The 27,412-nt window shown below is 40.0% G+C and overlaps 1 protein-coding gene across 3 annotated transcripts in view; it reads left to right on the top strand.

The window, feature by feature from the left end:
* RHOBTB1 (Rho related BTB domain containing 1) overlaps positions 1-27,412 on the top strand; it is a 77,384-nt gene that overhangs the window by 31,233 nt on the left and 18,739 nt on the right. For all 3 annotated transcript variants that reach the window (XM_065922394.1, XM_065922395.1, XM_065922393.1), the window contains 3 exons: positions 5,271-5,472; positions 6,413-6,516; positions 23,169-23,354. In XM_065922394.1, coding sequence (XP_065778466.1) covers positions 5,281-5,472; positions 6,413-6,516; positions 23,169-23,354 — 482 coding nt within the window. In that variant the 5' untranslated portion in view covers positions 5,271-5,280. The remainder of the gene's footprint in view (positions 1-5,270; positions 5,473-6,412; positions 6,517-23,168; positions 23,355-27,412) is intronic.

Raw genomic sequence — 27,412 nt, 5'->3', positions numbered from 1 at the left:
AATTCCACCTGCCTTTCACTTTCCTTACATGTTGTCCCCTTGGCGCAGAGTTCAGCACCTTTGGCAGTCACTTTGATTTTGTGCAGACTGTTAGAGATTAGAGGACCAATGGATGTTATTATCACCTTTGACCCAGAAATTCTTTTTAGGACCGTGCATGAGATGTGTCTATAAATAAGTAATGATATTTTTATAACCACGGCCTTAATATAAAGCTAGGAGGGCTTCTGCCCCCCTCAAAGTCATCTTCTGTGAAAACTGTGCAGCTATTCCACCAGAGCTGCCATGATTCAAGTTATCTGGGGGACCCCTCTTTGGGGTTGCTATCAGAGGAAGTTTACAAGCCAACAAGAAGATCAGTTTCAGACTTTTTGTGTTGTGTCCAAATTTTTACTAAATCCAAACATTCATCCAAATTTAATGGATTGGCTTTATTTGACTTTTATCTACCTAAAGAAAGTGAAAGTGTTGATCGCTCAGTCATGTCCAACTCTTTGAGACTCCCCATGGACTATAGCCCACCAGGCTCCTCTTGTCCATGGAATTTTCCAGGCAAGATTACTGTTGCCATTCCCTTCTTCAGAGAATTTTCCTAACTCAGGGATCAAACCCTGGTCTCCTGCCTTGCAGGCAGGTTCTTTACCATCTGAGCCCATTTTATCTATCTAAAAAAGCAAAATTCACTCAAAAGAGTAAAGTTTGAATGTCACCTAGGACATTCAAAATAATAGATCTTAGGCTTCAGAGTTGCGAGTCTCCAAATGGAACCTGTTTTTTTTCTGACACAGGCTATCCCATGGTAATAGCACCAGAAGCTTGTCAAAGACTGTTATGAAGTGCTACCATTTTTATTCTAGAATCTAGAAATGCTGCATAAAAAGATTTTTAACCTAGCTTTCCAACTCAATTATTCTTTAGCTACCTGTGACCTCCTCTTCTCCCATTCCCCACCCAGAACTTTTACTGCCTTCTTTTTATCAGGTCAGCTGTGCTCCATTTTGTATTTAGGTTCTTAAGTTTTCAATAAATTATCTTTAATTGCTCTACTAAAGTGTATCCTTTTTATAAGTCTTTATGAGTTTTAAGTTCATGATTTTTGCACCTAATTGCAGTCTTCCACCTGACTCAGTTTTGTTGTCATCTGTAAGTGTTCATTTCAGCATGATGATTATAATTTTGGAAGCATCAATGTGTCAGATATTACACCAGTGACTGAGAACCTCAGTTCACCTAATGCTCATGACATTAGGAAATCAAGGAATTGTAATCCCCACTTAACAAATGAGGAGGCTGAGGCTCAGATGGTGCAGATAACTTGCCTAAAATCACATAAAATGGCCAGAAAGAGAAGAGACAAGCACTCAAACCCCCATGCACCCAAAGCAGGATTTTCCAGCCCCCCACATAGTGTTTGGGGCTGAATAATTCTTTGTTGCAGGGGCTGTCCTGTGCATTGTAGTATGTTTAGCAACATCTCTGGACTCTGCCTACCTGAAGCCAGTAGCACCTCCCTCCACCCCACTGGGATAACCAAAAATGCCTCCAGACATTGCCAGATGTTCTAGGGCCAGTATTTAAGAATCACTGGCAAGTCATGCTTTTGCCATGTTATACTATTGAATCAAGAACTGATAAAACCACAGAATTTTAAGGCTGAATTTTAAAGAGATTGATTTTTTGAGTCATCACACCTGGATAATCATCAGAACTGGAGATGTTTAAAGACTTTCATTTCCCACCCAAGACCTTCAAAAATCAGCATTTGCCAGCTGGGGGACAGGTATCTATTTTAAGCCTCTTCACAGTGTAGGCTCAGACCTTAACCTCACCACACATCTTTTCCTTGAATCACTCCATTCTGTTCTGCCAAATAGTTCTCCATCCTCGAGTTTAACACCTCTTGTGATGCTGTTATCCATGTTCAGATGGTCCTAACTGTGCAAAAGCACAGTTCTTCTTAACATTGTTCCTTCTACCTCTCCTTCTATACCTTTTATCATTTTTCTTACATCAAATGCATTAAACATGTATTGAGTCTCAGTTATGTATCAGGCCCTACTCTGAGCATTTTTTTTAATTTATTTTTTATTGAAGGATAATTGCTTTATAGAATTTTGTTGTTTGCTTTCAAACCTTAACATGAATCAGCCATAGGTGTACATATACCCCCTCCCTTGTGAACCTCCCTCCCATCTCCCGCCCCATCCCACCCCTCTAGGTTGATACAGAGCCCCTGTTTGAGTTTCCTCAGCCACACAGTAAATTCCTGTTGGCTGTCTATTTTACATATGGTGATGTAAGTTTCCATGTTACTCTTCCCATACATCTCACCCTCTCCTCCCCTCTCCCCATGTCCATAATTCTATTTTCTATGTCTGTTTCTCCATTGCTGCCCATAAATAAATTCTTCAGTACCATTTTTCCAGGTTCCATATATATGCATTAGAATACGATATATATCTTTCTCTTTCTAACTCACTTCACTCTGTGTAATAGGTTCTGGGTTCATCCACCTCATTAGAACTGATTAGAATGCATTCCTTTTTATGGCTGAGTAATATTCCATTGTGTATATGTACCACAACTTCTTTATCCATTCATCTGTCGAAGGACATCTAGGTTGCTTCCATGTTCTATCTATTGTAAATAGTGCTGCAGTGAACAATGGGATACATGTGTCTTTTTCAATTTTGGTTTCCTCAGGGTGTTTACCTAGGAGTAGAATTGCTGGGTCATATGGTGATTTTATTCCTAGTTTCTTAAGGAAGCTCCATAGTGGCTGTATCAATTTATATTCCAACCAACAGTGCAAGAGCATTCCCTTTTCTCCACACCCTCTCCAGCATTTATTGTTTGTAGACTTTTTCATGATGGCCATTCTGACCAGTGTGAGGTGATATCTCATTGTAGTTTTGATTTGCATTTCTCTAATAATGAGTGATGTTGAGCATCTTTTCATGTGTTTGCTAGCCATTTGTATGTCTTCTTTGGAGAAATGTCTGTTTAGGTCTTTCCCCACTTTTTGATTGGGTTGTTTGTTTTTCTGGTATTGAGTTGTATGAGCTTCTTATGTATTTTGGAAATTAATCCTTTGTCAGTTGTTTCATTTGCTATTATTTTCTCTCATTCTGAGGGTTGTCCTTTCACCTTTCTTATAGTTTCCTTTGCTGTGCAAAAGCTTTTAAGTTTAATCAGTTCCCACTTGTTTACTTTTGTTTTTATTTCCATTACTCTGGGAGGTGGGTCATAAAGGATCTTGCTTTGATTGAGCATTTTTTTAACCATGGCTGTTAAGACCATTATAAACTCATTTTTTTCATTTATTTTTATTAATTGGAGGCTAATTACTTTACAATATTATAGTGGTTTTTGCCATACATTGACATGAATCAGCCATGAATTTATGTGTGTTCCCCATCCTGATCCCCGCTCCCACCTCCCTCCACATCCCATCCCTCTGGGTCTTCCCAGTGTACCAGCCCTGAGCATTTGTCTCATGCATCCAACCTGGGCTAGTGATCTGTTTCACACTTGATAATATACATGTTTCAATGCTATTCTCTCAGATCATCCCACCCTCGCCTTCTCCCACAGAGTCCAAATGTCTGTTCTATACATCTGTGTCTCTTTTTCTGTCCTGCATATAGGGTTATCGTTACCACCTTTTTAAATTCCACATATATGTGTTAATATACTGTATTGGTATTTTTCTTTCTGGCTTACTTCACTCTGTATAGTGGGCTCCAGTTTCATCCATCTCATTAGAACTGATTCCAATGTATTCTTTTTAATGGCTGAGTAATATTCCATGGTGTATGTGTACCACAGCTTCCTTATCCATTCATCTGCTGATGGGCATCTAGGTTGCTTCCATGTCTTAGCTATTATAAACAGTGCTGCGATGAACATTGGGGTACATGTGTCTCTTTCAGATCTGGTTTCCTCGGTGTGTATGCCCAGGAGTGAGATTGCTGGGTCATATGGCAGTTCTATTTCCATAAACTCATTTTTAAAAATTACCATCTAACTAGTTTTCTCAGTTTAACAACAGACTTACTCAAAAGAGCAATCAGAGTACACTAAAATCTTGCATGGTTGGCCACCCATCCAGCTGATGCAAGGAAGCAGTCCACACTGCAGTTTGGGAGAGCTCCTGTTTGGGGGAAGTGGGGCTGCCAGCAGCTTTCCCTCTGCCTCTTCACCCCTCACCCAGCAACCCTCTTTAAACCTTCTTTGATGGTTTCAGAAATATTCCAAAATAGTGTGCGTGCTGAGTCACTTCATTTGTGTCCAACTCTTTGCGACCGTATAGACTGTAGCCCACCAGACTCCGCTGTCCATGGGAACCTCCAGGCAAGAGTACTGGAGCAGGTTGCCACACCCTCCTCCTGTCCCAAGAATCGGATCCGCATCTCTTGCATCTCCTGCATTGGCAAGAGGGTTCTTTACCACTAGCACCACCTGGGAAGCCATCTCCAAGGTAGCACCTCATCTTAATAAAATCATTCTCTACCATATGCTCCAGATTCTTTTCAGGAAAAAGAATTTTTTTTTAAATTCTGCTTTATAGTGCTTCTCTTAAGAAGATTTTTTTAATGAATTTGATTAATAAAAATTCATGAATGAATATAAATACAATTTCAGCAAGATATCAAAATTCACACAGTTCACTCTTCTTTAAAGTCAGACGGTCCTTTCTGCTTGTACTTTGGATCCCCCTCTGAGTCACCAGAATAGTTTAGAACCTATAGGATTTTTTAAAATTTATTTAATTTTTTATTGAAGGACAATTGCTTAACAGAATTTTGCTGTTTCCTGTGAAAAAGAGATCTTGGAAGATTGTAAGGGACATTATTGCAAAGGCTGGTTATGCCCGAGTGTGTCAGGCTGACCCCGCGGGTGCCCACTTCTCTAGGGGTCCACGTGAGCAGCTCGTGAACTTAGAGTGCGTGCCAGCAGCCCTGACTCGCCTGGGTGGCGCTCCAGTAGTCAGACTGTGTTTAGAGAGAACCAAGGAGAAAATAACACGTTAACCGGGATAAACCGTTTGGGGTCAAAATAACAAGCCGGTGTTTTTGTACTTGTGTGAGATATAAAAAGAAAAGTTGAGTTCCAGTTCGGCTTCGTAGGAGCTTCCAAACTTCTGGCTTAGGCTCGGGCACCTCCATAGGAGCGCCTGGGCCAAGGGAAAACTGCCTGACCCCCTCCCGTCTTTGATTGCTCTGGAGAGCCCTGATGTCTCGAATGTGGGATCCGCTCTCTTCTTCCAGGGTTTTATAAATGGACGCTGACATGGACTACGAAAGACCCAACGTGGAAACCATCAAGTGCGTGGTTGTGGGAGACAACGCCGTGGGGAAGACGCGCTTGATCTGCGCCAGAGCGTGTAACACCACGCTGACGCAGTACCAGCTGCTGGCCACCCACGTCCCCACCGTGTGGGCCATTGACCAGTACCGAGTCTGCCAGGAGGTGAGACAGACGGGGGTTCTTTTTTTTTTTAATTATTTATTTATTTTACTTTACAACATTGTAGTGGTTTTGCCATACAGTGACTTCAATCCACCATGGGTGTACATGTGTTCCCCATCCTGAATCCCTCTCCCACCTCCCTCCCCATCCCATCCCTTTGGGTCATCCCAGTGCACCAGCCCCGAGCATCCTGTCTCATGCATCGAACCTGGACTGGTGATTCGTTTCACATATGATAATTTACATGTTTCAGTGCCATTCTCCCATGTCATCCCGCCCTCGCCCTCTCCCACAGAGTCCAAAAGACTGTTCGATACATCTGTGTCTCTTTTGCTGTCTCGTATACAGGGTTATCGTTACCATCTTTCTAAATTCCGTATATATGCGTTAGTATACTGTATTGGTAGACAGGGTTTCTTCAGAATCCTAAGGACACATCATTGCTGTCGTCAGTCTGATTTTGATTTTGACTTATTTGGGGAGTTCTTTTATTTATTTGATTTTTTAGAATTGAAGTCTTGTTGATTTACAGTGTTGTGTCACTTCCTGCTATAGAGCAAAGTGATTCAGATATATATATGTTGACGTATTTTATATTCTTTTCCATTATGGCTTATTGTAGGCTATAGAATATACCCAGATTTTTAAAAAGCAGAGGAAGAACTTAACTTGTAGGTTCTAGACAGAACTCCCCTTTTTCATGCAGCAAGAGAAAACAAAAGCAGAAAGCTGATTTGACGTATGGGTCTAGTATCCTGAGTGAGGGTTTTTAGGGCACATGGTTCCAGGAAGAGAAGTCGGACTTAGCTAAGTCCTGTTAGCTGGAAGGAGAAAACTAAATGCAAGTGAATCTCTGGGGCTTTAAGGGCTGATGACCTAGGCATTCTTCCCCTGGGGAACTTCTGATTGAGAGCGAATTGGTGCCCTCTCTCTCCTGCAGGTCTTGGAACGTTCCCGGGATGTTGTTGATGAAGTGAGCGTTTCTCTCAGGCTTTGGGACACGTTCGGAGATCATCACAAAGACAGGCGTTTTGCATATGGCAGGTAAACCAAGACTAGTGCAGTTCAGTTCAACTTGAATACAATTTCCTCTCCCAAACCCATCTCTGCTTCATGAGTCAACAAAACCACATCATATGGCCTTGAAATGTGTTGGTTTCTGCACTGTGTCTTAAAAAAGAAAAAAAAAAAAGACATTGTTTCCTGATGTCAAGAAAAGCAGTCTTCATGGCCACTTAGATCCTCCCAGGAAATACTTTATTTTAAACAACCAGTGCTAGTTAAATTGAATGTCTGCTGGAAGAGGATTCTGTTGTATGTGCCAATCTTGGGCTGCTTTGATTGTTATTTCCCTGAGTAATACTTTATTTGCCTACTCTTAAAATGTTTTAAGTTTATTTAGCAGTTGGCCACCCCTCTTCAGAAGGTCTTTACAGAGTCTGATGTTAACTTGCTTTGGGCTTTGCTGTCTGAAAAGTCTGTTATCTTTATTTGAAGGTCATTTTTAAAAAGAAACAAAAATATCTCTGAAATCATTCACAAAATGAACTGAAGCATTAATGTCTATTTTTCATTAAAAAAAATAAGGAAGAGGAAAAAATCCACTAAAGGAAAGATAAATCTAGAAGGATAGTAATATGAGTGGGGACAAGGTCAAAGGACCGTAAAATATTTAGCAACTTCTCCTTGTCACCGTAACTGCATCAGCATCTCCAGGACTCCGGCTGTCTTAGAGTCCCTCTCAGTGCATCTGTTATAACTGTCAAAATCCAGATGAGGAAGAGATCTCCTTACCCCTTAATCATAAGTAAAGGCATGTCTTTTTAAGTTTAGAATTTAGATTTCTTTTTAACATAAAACATCACAGGATTGCATTATTTAGATACCCGCAAACAGTTGACTCCTTGGTATTGAGATAAGCATTTCTGAAAGGACCTCTCTTTCTTCAAGCCTGTAGTTTTCATAAGCCTCTGAATTCATACTGGCACTTACCCAAGTGGTCTGGAATACTGAATAAACTGCTAAAAGGGTTTGCCATACTCCTTTCAGTCATTCACACACTGAAATAATCTGTAGTTTAGGCCAGTTTATTCAAGGGAGGAAAGAGTTATATAGAAGTAAAACTTTGATTTTAATGTCCCCTTGAACAGGAACTTTTGAACTTAATATTCAGCATAGATAATACATTTCTTCTTGAGTTTCCTAGTTTGTTTTTTCTTTGCTTTATGTGATGGTTGATTCTTATCTTAGTTGCCATTTGGGTTTTTTCAGTTATCTCATTATTATACACACACAAAAATAATAATCAATGAACCTGCTTATAAGTACTATGCTGTCAGATTTAGTAATACCTGTGGTTTTAAGGAAGCATAATTAAATGATGACTGGAAGCAAAGTAAAAATAAATCATAGATTTCAAAGGACTGTTTGTACCCCAACTTCTAAAAAGTTATGGTGAATAAAAATGAACTTACAGAGGTACTGGGTTTAGCTTCTGTAGGCAGTCTCGACAGCTCAGTGGCTTATTGCCACTTGAAATTTATGTATTTGAGGTGATGAATTTTAACTTCACTCCACCATATAAAACTGATCTTTTGGTAATGTAAGGGCTACTTCATTTCTATGTGAGGTTCCTGCTTATGGTTGACTTAATGGCACAGTGACCTTCATAGATCTGATATTGACAAGCATCTACACTGGGCCTCATCCAGCTTCCTGATATATCTGGGGTCACTTTACATGTCATGCCTGCACTTGGTCACTCCCAACAAAAATAAGCTCATGTGACTCTGTCAGTACACAGTGCATTGTTCGGCTCCTTTATCTGTAATGTTTAGTTCCATCAACTGTAACCCATCCACTACCCCCTTTGCTGGAAACAGGCCGTGCTTTCCAAGCCAAGTCTGATTCTTTGAGCAACACAGAGAGACTCAGGAAACCCTCCCATGTTTCTGGCTAAGCTCTTCATGGGTGTCACTTTATGTGCGTGTTTGTCCCTTGTATCTCCTCTGTCTTTTCCTATTCTCCAGAGCCTCTAGGCTTCCTGCCACAGACCCTGGCACTGGTCAAGAAGAGAAACCAGAGCTGTTCTGTCCTGGATTACAGAATCTCTGTGTAAACACTAAATATGTCATACCACGTTGATTTAGCACCAAAAAATTACGTCTTATGGCAAAGTCTGATAGTAGAAGCTTCTTTTACTCAGTACAGGGCTCTGACCACTGTATTTCATTGCTGTGCAAGAGCTGTTTTAATTTCTGTGTAACTTCCATTTTTAGCTCCCTATCATTTGCGCAGGAGAAAAATCATAATTACAGTTTCTGACATTCCATTTGGTTTGCAGACCTGTTTTTTTTACTGGTGTTTTTACTATACTTAGTGTGAATTACAAGTCGGTTGGATGTGATATATTCCTTAGACTTGGAAATGTATTTGGAACCTTTTAAAAATAACTCATTTGATTCTTAGGGTGACAGTGAGAGAAAGCAGATTCAAACCAAGATGCCTTAGACCTCGCCTTTGGTTTCCTCTGCTTCTTAGCACCAGGCTGGTCAATGAGGTACCACCTCAAGCCTTCTTTGGCCTAAACACGTTCTAGTTTGCAGAGTGGGCCAGGGTGGTGTCAGTCTGCTGACTTGAATTTGCAATTTTTCTAGTGTGGTATAACTACAACCAGAATGTCACAGCTCTTGTTATGACTTAAAGGTAACTAGTCAGATGATTTTTTTAGCCAATTACATTAGTAGCTCTAATCCATCAAAGCCCTACAGAGTGTCAGTCAAAATATTAGGTGCTTTGCCAGGACTAGTTTAGTTAATCCTTCCAGGAACTCTGGGAGGCAGAGATTATCTCCAGGTCACAGTTGAGTAGGGAGTTGAATTCTTTTCTCGTAACCTGTCCAATTGTGAGTTTCAAAACCAGATTCAAATTCATCTCTGCCTGAGTTCTGGCTCCCACTCTTTCCATTGTGACAAGCTACCTTAACCTCATGTTAAATAGAATGAAACTGAAATCACCCCCGCCACACACACACACACTCTGATGGACTGTGTATTCTTTTGCTCTTAAATTTTGTACAATGGCTAGAATGAGAAGAGATCTCAAAAAGTCATCTGGCCGATCCCTTTTCTCCAGGAAAGGAGATCATCCACCCAAGAAAAAGGTAGTGACAGGAGTCCTTCTATTCAATGGACATGAAAGGCAGCAGAGTAGCATCAGTATCCTGACCCTTACCTAACATATTTGAAATCTTTCAAACCCTCATTGTCTGGAGCGAATGACTCCAACTCTCTAGTAACCTTTCTTCTTCCTACTGCCTACTTTCTACCCACTTTTGGATGAACTTTGGAAGCTCTTTCCTGGATCTTTCAAAATGTCAAGAACAAAACTGTACATCATAACCATGACTGTAATCAGCTGCTCTTTTTTGGCAAGAAAAAAAAAAGGCTTTTTTAAAGGGATATCACTCAAGAGTTTTCCCTTAGAAATATTATAAGAAGGAAGTACTCACATTTAGGTACCTGGCACTGAAATGCAAACAAGCAGGGGGGCGCTGCCTCCAGCAGGGTGCCTAGGCCCCCTCTGTAGTCACACACACATAAGTAATTACCAATATTATTGTTCTCTTTCCTTGAAAACCTTCACCATTGCTCTGTCTTGGGGTCGGATGACCTTTAAACACACAAATCTTACGGGGCTGGGGTGGTGATAACAGCAGCTACAGTTTAATCAGAGCTCCCCACCAGCCAGGTCTGTGCGCTGCATGTCTTGCCCTGTCATTCTTGCGGTGACCCCCTAAAGTGGCCTCGTTTCACGGCTGAGCTAGCATGCGCAGGAAGGGGCCAACATCAGACGACTAGGAGAGAGTGGTGCTGAACGTCCCTGGACTTCTGTCTGGCCCCAAAGCCTGTTTCCTCCCTTTCCCCCAGGCTGTTGTGACTGCTGATGAAGACTGATGGCCAACTTTACGTTTATTCTCAGTGCAGTCTAATTACTGCGTTATCCTATGTGGACATGAAAGACCGGTGTTCACCACCTCTCCCCAGCTGTAACTAGTATTCTATTGTGCCTCTGAAGTTCTTCAGTATGTAGCTAGTAGCTTCATTCTCTTTATTACACCTATGAGTGGCTAAACCGGAGTCCTTTCATTTCTGGGAAGAAGGATACCCAAGCCCACTCTCTGAGAGTGAGTGGGACCCTTGAATACTTTGTATGGCATGCTTTCTCCCCACAGCTGAACACAGGCATGCAGAAGCGTTGTATTTGCCCTTACTCCAACGAGTTTCCAGGCATATTTTCAGTCCATTTGGAATTCATTTATTATACAGATTATTCTTACACACTGATTTTTCTCAAGTGTTTTTTAGGCCCAGTGAGAAGTACAGTACATGTTTTAAATGATAACATCAATCAGAGTGATGGTTTCTGTGTGTCTGTTTAGATAAGATGGCTCTAGTTTCACACTGAAGGTGCAGGTAATCAGATACAGCATTAATGCATCCCATCTTGAATGCTTGGTTGAGGCCCTTTAAAAAATTCAGGACTGTGGGTGACCAGTGTTTATGTCTTTCTCTGGGATTGTCTGTACTTGTGGTTAAAGACAAGGGAAAAAGTAAGAAACAACTCATGCGCCTCGATAAAGCATTTTTGAAGTAGCTCTCATTGTCCGTGGCATATTCTAATTGCCGGGCCAGAACTAACATTCTAATGATGATTTCAGTATGGCAAACAGCCTGTTGGACAGAGAAACATATCCAGTGGAATTGGACCAGGGCCAGGGCAAGGGTGAGGCATGTAAGGCACTCACCTTGGGTGTAAAATGTAAATAATAATAAAGGTCAGATCACTGTTAACTGATCTTCTCTTTCTGTCTCAGACTCAGCATGGCAAATGTTACTGGTCCTGACTTTATTTAAAATTTTTGTATTTTGTTCATCATGGATTTTTTTTTAACCTTAATTTTGACTTTTGGAAAAATATGGGTCATCTGGATTACTGAGGTTTGGGGCACCTCTTCAAATTTTTCACCTGAGGCTAGTGCTTCACTCTTTACCCAAGTCCTGGCCCTGGAGATAGACTTTATAAATGGATAACAAAGCAGCAAAGGGAGGAAAGTTACCAGTGTGTTGTCTTCCCTGGTGGGTCAGAGGGTTAAGAAGCTCCCTCCGATGCGGGAGACCAGGGTTCGATCCCTGGGTCGGGAAGATCCCCTGGAGAAGGAAATGGCAACCCACTCCAGTATTCTTGCCTGGAGAATCCCATGGACGGAGGAGCCTGGTAGGCTACAATCCACGGGGTCGCAAAGAGTCGGACATGACTCAGTGACTTCACTATCACTATACTTTATAGAAAAGTCATCCAAACCACACTCCTAAATGTGTGGTCTAGAGGGATCTAGGAAAATTACTGCAGCTTGTTTCCTAAAGATATTTACTCCTGCTGTGAAATAAAGGACTAGACTAAGACTTGCCTGGGTTACAGAAAATGGTAGAAAGACATTAGAAGAGCAGCTAGTTAGACCAAGGGAGAGGAATAGTTATTCCCTAAGAGCTTAGACTAAAATTGCTCGTTCCTGTAGGCTTTCCAGGTGGCGCAGTAGTAAAGAATCCATCTGCCAGTACAGGAGACGCAAGTGAAGCTGGTTCTGTTCCGGGGTTTGGAAGACCCCTGGATTAGGAAATGACTACCCGCTCCAGTATTCTTGCCTGGAAAATTCCCTGATCAGAGGACCCTGGCAGGCTACAGTCCACGGGGTCGCAGAAAATCAGGCAGCCGAGCACACACAGAAAAGCGGGCTCTCACACTGAGCGTGCCGAAGCCACTGGTCACCTGATGTCAGGGGTCTGAGGAGGGGAGAGCCAGCAGGTTCTAGCCAGTACCTGGAAGATCAGAAAGAAGCTACGCTTTGGTAAACACAGCCACAGAAATATCATAGTGCTCTTTACCTCAGCCAAATGGGAAGAATCTCATGAAGATTAGAGAGACAGATTTTGAGTGAAGGAAACCGGGGGGGGAAAGAGCACACATTGTGCGTGAGTCCATTGCTGTAAAATTCTAGAAAATGGAGTGTAATCGATAGTGACAAAAAATCAATCACTGGTTGCCTGGGAAAGAGGGTGGAGGGAAAAATGGATTACCAAGGGACAGACACTTTGAGGGTGACAGAAGTGTTTATTTTCTTGATTGAGATGACAGAATCAGGAGTGTATACCTATGTCAAAACTAATCACATTGAGCACTTTAAGTATACAAAGCTCGTGTGTGCTAAGTCACTTCATTTGTGTCCGACTGTTTCTGACCCTATGGACTGTAGCCCACCAGGTTCCTCTGTCCATGGGATTCTCCAAGCAGGAATCCTGGAGTTGGTTGCCATTTCCTCCCGCAGGAGATCTTCCCGACCCAGGGATCAAACTCACATCTCTGGCAGCAAATGGGATTAAACTCACATCTCTGGCCACATTGGCAGGCGGATCATTTACCATGAGTACCACCTGGGAAGCCCCATCCAGAGTTTAGTGTATTTCAATTGTAGCTCAATAATTTTTTTTAGATAAAATATTTTTATGGGCAATCAAAGTAGTCTGTGGTATGTGAGGAAATTTTCATGGCTGACAATATATGTTTTCCTTATTTATAGAACTTAAACTTAGTTCTCATTGAAAATATAAATTATTTGTGTGAACTTTAGCGGGGTAAAATATAAGACCAGATCCTCAATAGCTGAATATAGGAAATGGGATAGTTCTGGCACCTGAAAGCTAATGTTGTCCCCAAACCAGGCTGGACCCCTTTTCCCAGAGATGGAACCGTCAGCTGTGTGGATGGTAATCCAACCAAGTGGCCTGTATCTTTGACTTGGGTTCTGTAGCTTTTTTCTGAGAAGATACATTTGTCCAGGTGCCCTGTAATAACCGTATATCACGTGCTCTGAACATCTTCCACTTCTCCATCAAAGAGTAACAGTTTTATCTATCATGGTCAGTTCTTTCTGGAACCAGAGACTGGTGTGAGGCCAAGAGAAAAAGGAGGGGGTGTGGTCAGCTACACCCTCAGAACACCCCCTTTTTGCCAGATCTGTGAATTTGTAAATTGGGGGGTGGGGTGGGGGGAGGGGAATGCCTTTTCTGAATGAGTATTCTTAAACAGAGAATTGCATGTATTAACACTAATGTTTTTCCAACTATAGTTTGTTTCTCCTCTGGGTATCATTTCCAAGCTCTTTATAAGAATTATTTTAAAAAATAATTATATACTTATCTTTTTAATCCATTTACCCATAGAGGAGGGCATTAAGTAAAACAATTGAAGGTGGATTACTACTGCTTTGTGCTAATCCAAAACAGAAAAATCTATTAGACTAAATGTATACAAGTAATTAAAAATTTTTAATGTAGTAGAAATTTATGGATTCTGTACTGAAGTGCTCAAGCACAGGATTGCAGTGATGCCAAATCACCTGGCACACAGAAAATATGTCTGTGTTACCCCTAACCTACTGCCCCCCACTGTCCTTCCTGCTCTGAGCTGGTACATATCTTGTATTGTAACCAGAAGACAAAATATCAGAAGAGCTGGGATTCCTGTGCCCAACCCAGTACTCTCCCCAGCATGAAAATGTCCTTGGGAAACAGCAGTGCCAGATGAGATAGGAACGGGGCTTGACTGATGACTGGGGTCACTTGTGTTCCAGGACCTGGAAGGATGCTGGCTGCTGCCCAAACACTGGTCACATGGCTGGGAAAAATGGTCCTTTGTGGTTGAGCCCAGGAAAACATTTGTGGACCCAAAAGATCCCACAGACATGAATAATGAGGCAGCTGAGATGGGTAAAGAGATGAGGAACATATGCACTGTTCAATACATTAACGTCATGTGTTCTGCCTCTTTTTACCTTTTTTCTGTTACTGCTTAATAACTGCAAGCTTGACATGTTGGGTCAAATACAGCTAAGTGTGTTGCCTGCTCATCATGGACAAAGAGAAAACAACAGTTTGTGATGTTTCTATACCGGAATCTTCTGATGAAAAAAATGTATTTCAGCCTGCACAGTTTTCCCATATAAAATAGGTGTTTAGAAGAAAGAGACTGCTGAGTAATTCTGCAGTATCTTCAGAGGATAATTCTATTACCATCTTTCAGCAATTCCATATCAATGAGCTGGTAAGCCAAAGGGAAAGATCTCTTGTTGAGAATGTCCTGCCATTCTTATTAACCACAATATACGAGATATATATTTGGTGACTTTTGAAACTATAAACCATATTTGTCTGACAATAATTGGTACCTTATGTTTACAAACCACTTTCACAGATATTTTTCTTGGTGAATCTTAACAGCAGTCATTATCAGCAACTTTTAATATTGACCATTTATCAGATTTCTAAAATTATTTCACTACTTTGATCTTTCCCCAGATCTTTCCCCAGTCTAGAAAATACAGTTAGAAGGATAAAGTACTGAACAAAAAATAAAGCAAATTAGAAAAAATCTCTTTTAAATTCATTGCCTTGGTTATCTTTCTATTTCAGTGCTTTTGGAGATTGGGGGAGTTGGTGTGTTTTTTAAAAAACAAGATGGCCTGTGAAATGGAGGATGTTATCTTAACCCTTAATTCTGTGAAACTAATCCAGAATTAATCCTGAAAATAACTTGTGCATTTCTTTATATTTCCTTTTTGCTTCTGGATATAATTTTAATTCCTAGAAGAGATCATTAATCCATTTTTATTCTGGCATTATGAAAGTATCCAATTAGGTGGGACAAGTAGATTTTTAAGATAAATTCAAATAATTTAAAAATATATATTTAGTGGATAAGCTCTGCTATAGACCAGAGATGATATACACGAGCATGCATGCTCAATCGTGTCTGACTCTTTGCGACCCTACAGACTGTAGCCCACCAGACTCCTCTGTCCATGGGATTTTCCTAGCAAGAATACTTGAGTAGGTTGCGATTTCCTCCTCCAGATTATACAGTTATCTTTCAGCAATAATTGTCTGAAGAAATATAATAGTTCACATATCATTTTTTATTAAAAGTTAAACATACCCCCTAACCGGCTTATCTTAGGCCTAAATTTCTTTTAGATTTTGAGTCTGCAGACATACTTGCATCTACATCCTTCAGAATCTACAAGGCTTTTTTACTTTATAAGCAGTCACTGAAGTTCTCTTTTGTTACAAACACTGTGTTGTGCACCATGAAAGAAACAAAACAGAATCCCTAAAGATGAAACTAAGAGCAGTGGGGAAAGCCAGCAGCATGAAGAGTTACAATACAGGGTTAAAATGCTGAACTAAAGATGTCAGTACCAGGAACAGGGAAGAAAGAATTGCTCAGAGAAAAACTTCCAGCATCATTCTCAACTCCTTTTGCTCATGTCCCCTACCTGCTCCATCAGCAGACCCCAGTGACTCTACCCTCCACATATTTAACTAACGCAGCCACCTCTTACCACCTGTACTGCTCCCAGGACAAAGTCACCATCAGCTCTCTCTGGATGATTATTTTTTTAGCTGTCCTCTCCTACTGTCTTATGCCTTCTGACAACCCACCCTTCACCACTATTTAGGAGTTATTTTAGCAGTAGGGTGATCCTGTTAAAACATACTTTTTCTCATTCTGCTCAAAAACCCCTAATCATCTACCAGTTCACTCAGAGTAAGAGCCATACACCCCTGAGGCCCTCTGTATCTCAGACAGCATTGCCTCTGTGCTCAGCTCTTGCTGTTTTTCCCCCTCACCATCAGGGAAACACCACAGGAATGCTCCTGCCTCAGGACCTTTGCCTTAGATGTTTCCTCTTCCACAGTGTTCTTCCCCCAAGATATCAACATGTCAGCTCCTTCACTTCCTTCAGGTCTTTACTGAGATATCACCTTTTCAGGAAGGCCCTCCATAGCCACCTCATTTCAACAGCAGCTTCTGCTTTCCAGTGTTTCTCTTCCCATTACCCTGCCCACTTTCCTACATAGTACTGTCATCTAGCATACTAAATATTTTACCTACATTTTTTGCTTGTTGTCTCTGTTCTCTGGTAGAATATAAGCGTGATGCAGATAAGCATACTGAGGACAGTGATTTGTGTCTTTAACTAGTTGCTGTGTCCCCAGTGTCTGGAAGAGCATCCGCCACATAGTAGGATATCAGTTAATATTCTGGGAGAAATGATTGAATGATTGCTTATTAATACTGGACAAGTGACTTGGCAGGTCCTGTACCTTTATCATTTTACAGAGGCCTGGGGCGAGACCTGGGTAAAAGTGGTGGGATGATCTTACTAGTTTACGTAGTTTGGTTTCAGAAGAGTCAAGGAGTTTAATCACAGAGTCCTCCCATCTGGCAGTCTGGCTGACATGTCGGCGCTGTTATATGTGCAGCTAGCCTTGCTCTTAGGAGAAAACGTCAACCTTCACGAAGGAAGGCAACTCCTCAGTCATGCAGCTTCAGAGCAAGCCAGAGAGAAATGAGAATGAGGAGAAGTAGGCAGGGAATTTATTCCTACAATTTCATCTTCTCCTGTTAAGGAAGTCTTTTCTGTGTCAGTGTTTCCTGCTTTCATTGACCAGGAGGTAAATGAGCTTGCTTACACTGTTTCTTTGAATCACTTACTTGTGCTTCACACTGTTTCATATGCATTCACTTTTTTCTGATCATTGTGTGAGGTGTAAGAATGCAGACGGTCTCTAACTTACAATGGTCTAACTTATAGTTTTTCTGTTTTATGATGGTGCAAAAGTAATAACACATTCAGTAGAAAACATACTTTGAATTCTGATCTTTTCCCCAGGTTGGCTATATCCAAGTACTAGCCCTGCTCCCAGTCAGCCACACAGTCAACAGGGTAAACAATTGATACATTTACAACTATTCTGTACCCAGATAAGCATTCTTCACATTCAGCACAGTATTCAGTATACAGTATTCGGCCTTTTTGTTCAATGATGTTGCCCAGCTGTACACTAATGTAAGTGTTCTGAGCACGTTTAGGGTAGGCTCAACTAAGCTATGATGTTTGGTAGGTTAGGTATATTAAATACATTTTTGATTTATGATATTTCCAATTTATGATGGATTTATCAGGACATAACCCCATCATAAGTCATAGAAGATTTGTACTCTAAAGGAAGCATAGATTGAAAAATGGCATAGATTGAAAAATATCAAGTTTAAAAAAATAGTTGGTTACATTGAATGATAACACAGGCTTTTATATGATCAGGTCATTGGCTTCTCTAATTTTTGCAACATGATGGCAGAACCAACCGTTTTTAAGATTGGGTATTATCTATCTTAGGATTCGGTGGCATTGGTGGGATGTTGGTATGGCTTTCCTGCACTTAAGAGTGTGCATCGCTTTAGTCCCATTTTTGGAGGGTGGGGGAAGACTGATTTAAAATGTTGCTTCCTACTAAACATACAATTACGGGCTTGGGAGAAATAGTTATGCATGCTAATCACTCCCAAATCTGAATATATTTCAGGGTGTTTTCAGTTTTCCCCACATAACATCTGTACTTAAGAAGCCTCACTGCTATTGGTAAAGTATTGACTTGATTTCTCTGCTCACATCCAGGGCGCTGCATGTTACTGCCCTGCTCTCCCCAGACCCCTGCCAGGCGCTCCCCTACAGGCCTCTCCATTTTCCATGAGTATGAGTTTACACAGCCATTCATCTCCAGGTGGTTATGTTCACCATCACTGACAACTCCCTCCACATCTCATACACACCGGGCTGCTCCCCTACTAAAACTTTCCAAAGCCACGTGTTACACATTCCTTTTTTCTGCCATGCTCCCAGCTGTTTTGTGATGTTTTGATCTGTCTGTTTGCACAGCACTGTCAGACTACATGCATGAAAGGTGTATTGTTGACATTAATGGTTTTTAAAATGTTTCTGTAAAGAGCCTACCTTGGTTATTGGGGTGGGAGGAGGAGGTCAGGGACATCTACTTGAGTCTTTGCCAGAGGAAGACTGGTGTATGTTAACAAACAAACACATTGAAATGTGATCATGATCTCTACCAATGAAGGATATGGGAGTCTCTACTTAAAAAAGAAATAATAATAGGCAACAGTGACATAAAGATATGGAATCCTACCATAGAAAAAGTATAAAACTATATGTTAAGAAGGATAGACTTCCAAGAAGATCCAGGTAAACAGAATTGTCAGCTTATTCTTGGTCACCAAGGGTCTCAGTAAGAGAAGAGACTGGAAGAGGCCAGTTGGATGGGAGCCTGTGGATGTCCTGCTCACGGCTCTCTGGAGGACTGGATGGAATCTACTGTCCTCATATTGCCCATGCCGGCCTGGATAATTTAGCAATTTTTTTTTTTTCACTTAAGCAGATAAGAAAACCCAAGGTGCACAGCTCTTTAGCTGGACAGTGGTGGCAAAGCAGGTAGAACTAGAAAAGGGAAGACAAACTAAAAAGATAGAAAGTACTTTTGTGATAGTAGAGAACATGGACAATTCATTCCCAATAGAAAATATTTGATATTATTATCTCTCTCCTTTTCGACCACTTCTTCAAGGGATGAATTTCATTTCTGTTTGCTTCCCTGATCTTTTCCCACCAAGTTTGCTATGTTTGAATCTAGATGATAAAGACTGGCCATGAGAATGGGTGGCATTTGGTGTTTCAAGTCCAGCTTGAAAGAGAAAAAAATATGTATATACACACTCACATACAGTATTACCCTAAAAGGAAAATCCACCTTATATTTAATAGCAATCTATTTTTTAAAGACTTCATGTAAAAAAATTTCACTCTGTGCCCATAGCAATATACAGTAAAGAATATAATAATATAGTGCATTTTTTAAAAGTCTGTCTTGGGCTAAGATATGTGGGTAAATTGTATTTTTTCAGATTATTTTTCTTTAATCCTCCAACAAAGATTGGCCCAACTTTGCATACATTCCTTATGCTATCCAAATATCTTTGCCAATCTTTTGCATGCTATCTTTGGCCAGTGTTCTTCTTCAAAGATAGCAAAAAAAAAATAATGTTTTTTATTTGTTTATTATTACATACTCTTATAGAAGAAGAGCTGCTACAATTGACAGCTTTATCAGCTCAAGCATTTGGGGGATGACTAGGTCCCTCTCTGGTCTCCTCCCTACCTCCCACAGCTCCATTAAACTGGAGATCTGCAATTCTTTCAACACATACTGGTGAATTTACTTCGAATTGTTTCACAGGCATTATTTGATGTGTCAGTACCCTAGTGAAACTTTTGTACTGGTGTATTCCCCTTAGAAACAATAAATCACAGTTTTCGCAAAACAAATAAATAAATAAACATTCATAGGCAAGCAACCAAGACCATACACTTAGATCCTGTGTAATCTTGAGTTTCTTTAAAAGAATAAGACCACTTAGCGCGGTCAAAAAAAAAAAAAAAAAAATCCAAATCTCTTCCTACTCTTCTCAGTATTCAAGTTCTGAAGCTTGAGTTTTGTCTCCTATGTTCTTTTGGCCTCAGCATTCTCGAATTCTTATACTTTCTACTCCAAATAGCTATAAGACTCCATTTAAATCCTATCAGATTCTTTTTACAGCTGAAACAGGAACCCTGAGGTCATTTCTAGGCCAACTCTGCTGCCTAATATGTGCGAATGTCCTCATCACACCTCCCCCTCCCAATTATTTTTTTAAATTCAACTCAGTTATTTTAAACACAACTCTTCAAAGTTAAAAAAATGTAACAAAGCCTTGGAAGCAGAAATGCTAGAGCTTGCCTTTTTCTTTTTATCTCTCACAGGAATGGCATTTTTAAACACAAACTCATGTCAGACATTGAACAGTCTCTCCCCAGGAATGAATGTTTTGATTAAAAGTTATTTACTATCTGTAGCTCCTTGGAATTCTGCCTAAAGCTGGAGATATTCTTAGCTGCAGGTTTTGTGCCTTCAACTAGATAGGAAAATGGCTCAAAATCTAGAGGGAATAAATGGCATTCTCAAAATAGTTACTTGGTTATATAGGTGTTTATATCATAGAGGACACTGATATGTTGAAATTTAGGAATTAGAAAAGAATGCTAGGGGAGGAGGAATGTGTCAGTGCAGCATCTTTCTACAGTCCTGTCCCTACATCCATTGATCCTCAGGCTTTTGCTTAAAATCAGTTTTAGGACACTGCATTTATACAGCAGGACTTAACACAAAGATTCTGTATAATCTGTATGTCATGTTTCTTAACTTGAATTGGTATTTAAATCAAGAAGGGTTAAAGACATTTAAGCAGGTTGGTAGATCAAATATGATTTAATTTTTTATCTGCTTCCAATGTAAAATCATGGGGACAGATTCTCATAGCATCTAAATGTTCGTTTAAAATTTTTTTTTTTTAGAAAAAGGATAACTTCATTTCAAGGATGCAAATAGAATTTTGACTCAATAAGTTATTTTTGCTTCAGAGGTAGTGTTGCTCTCAGTACAACCTCTTCTCTTTAACCATCATCCTTTTGAAGCAAAATGTTTACAGAGCATTGAATTATTTTTCCAGCTTTCCAACAGCATTTCATGCACTGAGATATTGATGTGACATAGTTAGAAATTGGGCCCTCCGGACCTGTATTGTGCAATGGCATTGTGCTGTTATCATCGGCAGATTCCATTTTTTCCAACCCCCAGGGTCCTGTCTGTACTTGTTTACAGGTCATCTGGATAGCAACTAGTATATGTTCAATGGCATGAGTGTTAGCACGGTAACCTTGGCAACCGAGCTAGCTCTGATTTCAAAACCTCACATGCTGTATCATAAAATTAGGTAACAGAATTGACATTTTGCTACATGTCTGTCATATAAATTAAGCTCTGAAAATGATTTCCTTTATAGCAGTGTGCCTTAATATGGAAATAGAAGGTACGAATTAGCACAATTTTATTACATATATATATTTACTATTCCACATTTACGTGCTGGATGTAGTTCTTCAATTCTTTCTGTATGATTTTGAACCTCAGATATTGCCATATTACTCTCACTGTGCTGGAATTCTTGACGGCTTCATTTTATGATTGGGATGAAGCTTATACCAGAGCTGTATCAGATATCCTATAGAAATAGTATTATGAATAATAGAAGACTCTGCTCCTAAAAAAATGTAAAATTCAAAGCGTTCTTGACTTTACGGGATACCGTTATTTATGCTGATTAGAAGTAAGACTGTGCACAGAATATTCTACTAACTAAATCAGAATTCCAAAGACAAGACATGCTTCCCTTTCGTTTATATAGTTATGCATATTTTTACACACATTATATTTTCCAGTGCCCAGGAATTTTTGATAAGCTCTTTATTTCAAGGACATTTTAAACATGCAGATTAATACACTCATCTGCTTTGAGTCCTAGGTCCTCCTTTATAATTTGTAAATATTTTAATGTCAGGATTTTTCTATTGGTTGTGGTCTGGTGCAGTTTTTCTTGGATATAAATTTAAGACTCAACTTGTGAATTACATTTAATGTAAGCACCCTGCAGTTTGCTGCATTGCAAATGATTATTTTTAGAAATTTTATGGTTGCCTGGATATATTTGTTTGTCTTCATTGATATGTAGGGAGAAAAGCTCATTAATGATTTAAAAAGAAGGTGTTTTGATTCATCAACTTCATTCTTCTCATTACATAAATAATAAAGGCAATAAATTAACATCTAATAAAGTTATAAGTTTATTTCTGAATATAACTGCAAAACAGTCTTGAATCCTTGGTATAACTTTTTCTGTTCTTTATATTTTCCTGCCTCCATGTTTTCAATGTCATCATTCTGCATATTTTAACCTAGAAAGATGGTTTATAATTCTTATTAAAGATCCCTTCTAGCAGTTATCTATCAAACATCATAATTGAACAACTGTTTTGTAAAACAGTTCTTTGGCTTCTAGAATGGTAAGTTATTATATAAAACATGGAAGATTCTTACATCACAACTGATTACAAAACAATTTTCCTCCTTCCATATACCTGCTATGTGTCATATATTAACATTTGATAAATCTGCTTCCAACATTTTCTCATCTTATTAGCCATCCATCTAACTCTGGCTAGTTTTTTGTTAAATACTACTTTCTTACCTTATACCTAGCAAAAAGTGGAAATTCCTGCAAATTCAGGACTTTTTCTTTTCAGAAACAGATTAAGTGGTTGTGCTGTCTGCATTTGTGCTTAAGGGTGAAGGAGGGAAGAAATCCTTCTGTGTATTTGCCGACCCTGTACAGCAAATACCTGTTACATTTTCTGTATTGTTTAAACTGTTCGCTTTATCTCACTGAGTCATCATCACCTTTCTGTTTACACTGGTAAATAGTAGTTTTTATCATTTTCTTTTATCTTGAAACTATTTCTTGTGATGAACAGAAATAGTTCAGCATGTGGTGGTTCCAGGACTGAGTCCAGTTTGGGTAACCATCTATCCTGTGAAATAACTTCATCCAGAACTTTTCAATGCCTAGGCCTCCTGCAGTGCAACATGGACTTGAACTCGGGCTGTGTGGGTGCTGGAATGTGGGGGCTTAATGGGCTGTTTGCATGACTCCAAGATGTATTTTAATATCTGGTCTTTTTTTTTAATTGTGAAATGATATGGCATTTGATGGATGGGGAAGGGGAGGAACCCTAATGATAGAAGAGAAAATAAAAGTGAAAAAGCAATACAGCTTCTTTTGTGATTTCCTTGTAGGTCGGATGTTGTGGTCCTCTGTTTTTCGATCGCTAATCCCAATTCCCTAAATCATGTGAAAACCATGTGGTATCAAGAAATCAAGCACTTTTGCCCTCGCACACCTGTTGTTCTAGTTGGCTGCCAGCTAGATCTCCGCTATGCTGATCTTGAAGCTGTTAATAGAGCCAGACGCCCTTTAGCAAGGTAAGCCAAGGGACTCAGTGTGCCAGTTAAATTAAAATTTAGAGGTAGCAGATATCTTTGGAGCCTTGGGTTCTGTTCTTCAGTGGCTCTGAGATCCCATCAATCAGTCTGAATGCTTTAAGTTAGCTTGTTAATCGTGAGGACGGGATATGTCCTGACCCCTCTCATGTTCACCATTACCTCTTCTGTAAAAAATTTTGCTTATTTTTTTAATTGTTGGAAAATTGCTTTACAGTTTTGTGTTGATTTCTGCCATACAACAGTGCAAATGAATAGTGTGTGTGTGTGTGTATTCAGTCCCTCCTGACCCTCCCTCCCCTTCCCACATCCCACCCCTCTAGGTCATCACAGAGTGCCAGGCTAGGCTCCCTGTGTTATTTAGCAACCTCCCATTATCTATCTGTCTTACACATGGTAGTGTATATGTGTCAATGCTACTTTCTCAATTCATCCCGCCTTCACCTTCTCCCACTGTGTCCAAAAGTCTGTTCTCTGCTAGGTTCATCAGTACTATATATGTATGCATTAATATACAATACTTGTTTTTCTCTGACTTATTTCACTCTGTATAAGAGGCTCTAGGGTTATCTACCTCACTACAACTGACTCAGATATGTTCCTTTTTATGGCTAAGTAATATTCCATTGTATAAATATACCACAACTTCTTTATCCATTCATGTGGAGATAGACATCTAGGTTGTTTTCATGTACTGGCTGCAAATGAAGCAACTGACAAAGGGTTAATCTCCAAAATCTATTAGCAGTTCATACAGTTCAATATCAGAAAAACAAATAACCCAATCAAAAAATGGGCAGAAGACATAAACAGACATTTCTCCAAAGAACACATCACTTCAGTTCAGTCTCTCAGTTGTGTCCAACTCTTTGTGACCCCATGAACTGCAGCATGCCAGGCTTCCCTGTCCATCATCAACTCCTGGAGCTTACCCAGACTCATGTCCATTGAGTCGGTGATGCCATCCAACCATCTCATCCTCTGTCATCCCCTTCTCCTCCCGCCTTCAGTCTTTCTCAGCATAAGGGTCTTTTCAAATGAGTCAGTTCTTCACATCAGGTGACCAAAGTATTGGAGTTTCAGCTTCAGCATCAGTCCTTAAAATGAATATTCAGGACTGATTTCCTTTAGGATGGACTGGTTGGATCTCCTTGCAGTTCAAGGGACTCTGAAAAGTCTTCTCCAACACCACAATTCAAAAGCATCAATTCTTCTGCGCTTAGGTTTCTTTATGGTCTAACTCTCACATCCATACATGACTACTGGCAAAACGATAGCTTTGGCTAAACAGACCTTTGTTGGTAATGTCTCTGCTTTTTAATATGCTGTCAAGGTTGGTCATAACTTTTCTTCCAAGGAGTAAGCGTCTTTTAATTTCATGGCTGCAGTCACCATCTGCAGTGATTTTGGAGCCCAAAAAAATAGTCAGCCACTGTTTCCACTGTTTTCCCATCTATTTGCCATGCAGTAATGAGGCCAGATGCCATGATCTTTGTTTTCTGAGTGTTGAGCTTTAAGCCAACTTTTTCACTCTCCTCTTTCATTTTCATCAAGAGGCTCTTTAGTTCCTCTTCACTTTCTGTCATAAGGGTGGTGTCATCTGCATATCTGAGGTTATTGATATTTCTCCCAGCAATCTTGATTCCAGCTTGTGCTTCATCTAGCCCAGTGTTTCTCATGATGTACTCTGCATTTAAGTTAAATAAGCAGGGTGACAGTAAATATTCTTGACATACTCCTTTTCCTATTTGGAACCAATCTGCTGTTCCATGTCCAGTTCTAACTGTTGCTTCCTGAACTGCATACAGATGAAAGAAGACATACAAGTGGCCAATAAACACAGGAAAAGATGCTCAACATTGCTCATTATTAGAGAAATGCAAATCAAAAGTACAATGAGGTATCACCTCACGCCAGTCAGAATGGTCATCAAAAAAAAATCTATAAACAATAAATGCTGGAGAGGATGTGACGAAAAGGGAACCCACCTGCACTGTTGGTAGGAAGTAAACTGACACAGCCATTATGGAAAACAGTATGGAGATTCCTTTAAAAACTAGCAGTAAATCATCTGACCCAGAAATCCCGCTTGGGCATATACCATGAGAAAACCACAATTCTAAAAGACACATGTACCCCAATGTTCATTTCACCATCACCTCTTAGTCAGGAATCCATTTTTGTAAAATGGTTGGCTAGAGCTTAAAGTGAGTTCTCTAATTAGGATATGGTTTATAAAAGTGCTTTGGGGCCTTCCCTGGCAGTCCAGTGGTTAAGAGTCAGCTCCCAATGCAAGAGGGGCTGGTTTGATTCCTGGTTGGGGACCTAAGATCCTGTATGTTGCCAAGTACAGCCAAAAAAACAAGTAAGCACTTTGAACTTGGTAAAGTGTTAAACAAAATGTTAGTTACTCATAATAATGTCTTTTTGGAAATTAATATTTATAATAAAGGTAAGTGAAATTCATGTCTGGATAGTCATGTACGGATGTGAGAGTTGGACCATATAGAAAGATGAGCACCAAAGAATTGATGCTTTTGAGCTGTGGTGTTGGAGAAGACTCTTGAGAGTCCCTTGGACTGCAGGGAGATCCAACCAGTCCATCCTAAAGGAGATCAGTCCTGAATATACACTGGAAGGACTGATGCTGAAGCTGAAATTCCAATACTTCGGCCACCTGTTGTGAAGAGCTGACTCATTTGTAAAGACCCTGATGCTGAGAAAGATTGAAGGTGGGAGGAGAAGGGGACAACAGAGGATGAGATGGTTGAATGGCATCACCAACTCAATGGACATGAGTTTGAGTAAGCTCCAGGAGTTGGTGATAGAGAGGGAAGCCTGGCATGCTGCAGTCCATGGGGTTTCAAAGAATCAGACATGACTGAGCAACTAAACTGAACTGAACTGAAGTGAAATTCAGAGCCACCATCTATGATTCTTGGCCCCAGGAACATCAAATTCATGCAAATACTCATATCCAAGTATTTTTAACCTCATTTTCCTCCATCCAACTTCTTAGAGTATTTCATTCCTGAGGTGGCCATGCCCAGTTTTTAAAGATTATATAGACCTATGGTTAAAAATAGCAATACTGCTTTTTAAATGGCTCTCTGGTGGTGTTATTTTTAGAGTGTCACACATTTAAAATACAACTTGAAGGAGGATTTGTTTCCATCTATATAAAATGTGGATACCAATCTTGGGAGGAATAAAAGTTTGTTTAAAACATGTACTCCTACAATATTCTTTCTAAAAATAATTGTATATGTGTTTTATGCTTAACTCTGCTTTTTGCTGGTGAACATAGCTTTTCCCAAAATGTTGATATTACTGCCTTCCTTCCAGGTAGTAGGTACTTTGCCTTAATAAGCTTATTATAAAATTTTATATGGATGTAAGTTTTTATGCTCTCACAGCAAAAGGAAGTGGTACTTTGTCAAGATAATTTCTGATGTTCTAGGTACATCTTGGATAAATGTCCTGAAAACATTTCATGTTCCTTCTAGTCTTAAATACATGGACTAGGAACTGAATATTATAAGCCATGCAGAGGGAAAGAGGCCTCCTGGCAAATGAGAGACTAGCCCCAGGCCTCAGACCTTTCTGTGTCAAAGGTTAGGATACTCGGGCCTCACACCCTGCAGGTGTGGAGGCCTGAAGGAGAGTTACAGAGCTCCAGGGCAGTCCTTTCCGTAGACAATGCTGAGGTTTCATGAAGGAGGTGGTATCTGAGCTAAGTCTTAAAGAGATTTATCCATTAGCAATCCACAAAAGTCCATAGGAGCAAAGCTTGAAGTTAACCCTTCTTTTCTGCACTTCACTTCCACCTCTGCAACTCCATGCAGTTTTCCCTGTTTTCCATCTAGATCCTCAAATCCAAATTCTACCCAGTATTACCTTATTTCTCCTAAGACCTGTCCCTGTCACACACACACATCACCCTTGGTCCTGTACACCAGATATTTTATTTAGGAAGATCATCTCTAAAGAGTGCATCTCAGAATCAAGTCTGTGTTTGTGAAGAATGTAATGACACATCC

Source organism: Muntiacus reevesi, chromosome 2, assembly GCF_963930625.1.
Source record: "Muntiacus reevesi chromosome 2, mMunRee1.1, whole genome shotgun sequence".
NCBI classification, from domain to species: domain Eukaryota; kingdom Metazoa; phylum Chordata; class Mammalia; order Artiodactyla; family Cervidae; genus Muntiacus; species Muntiacus reevesi.
Note: the sequence above shows the minus strand (reverse complement) of the source record. Positions and strands in the feature narration are given on the sequence as shown.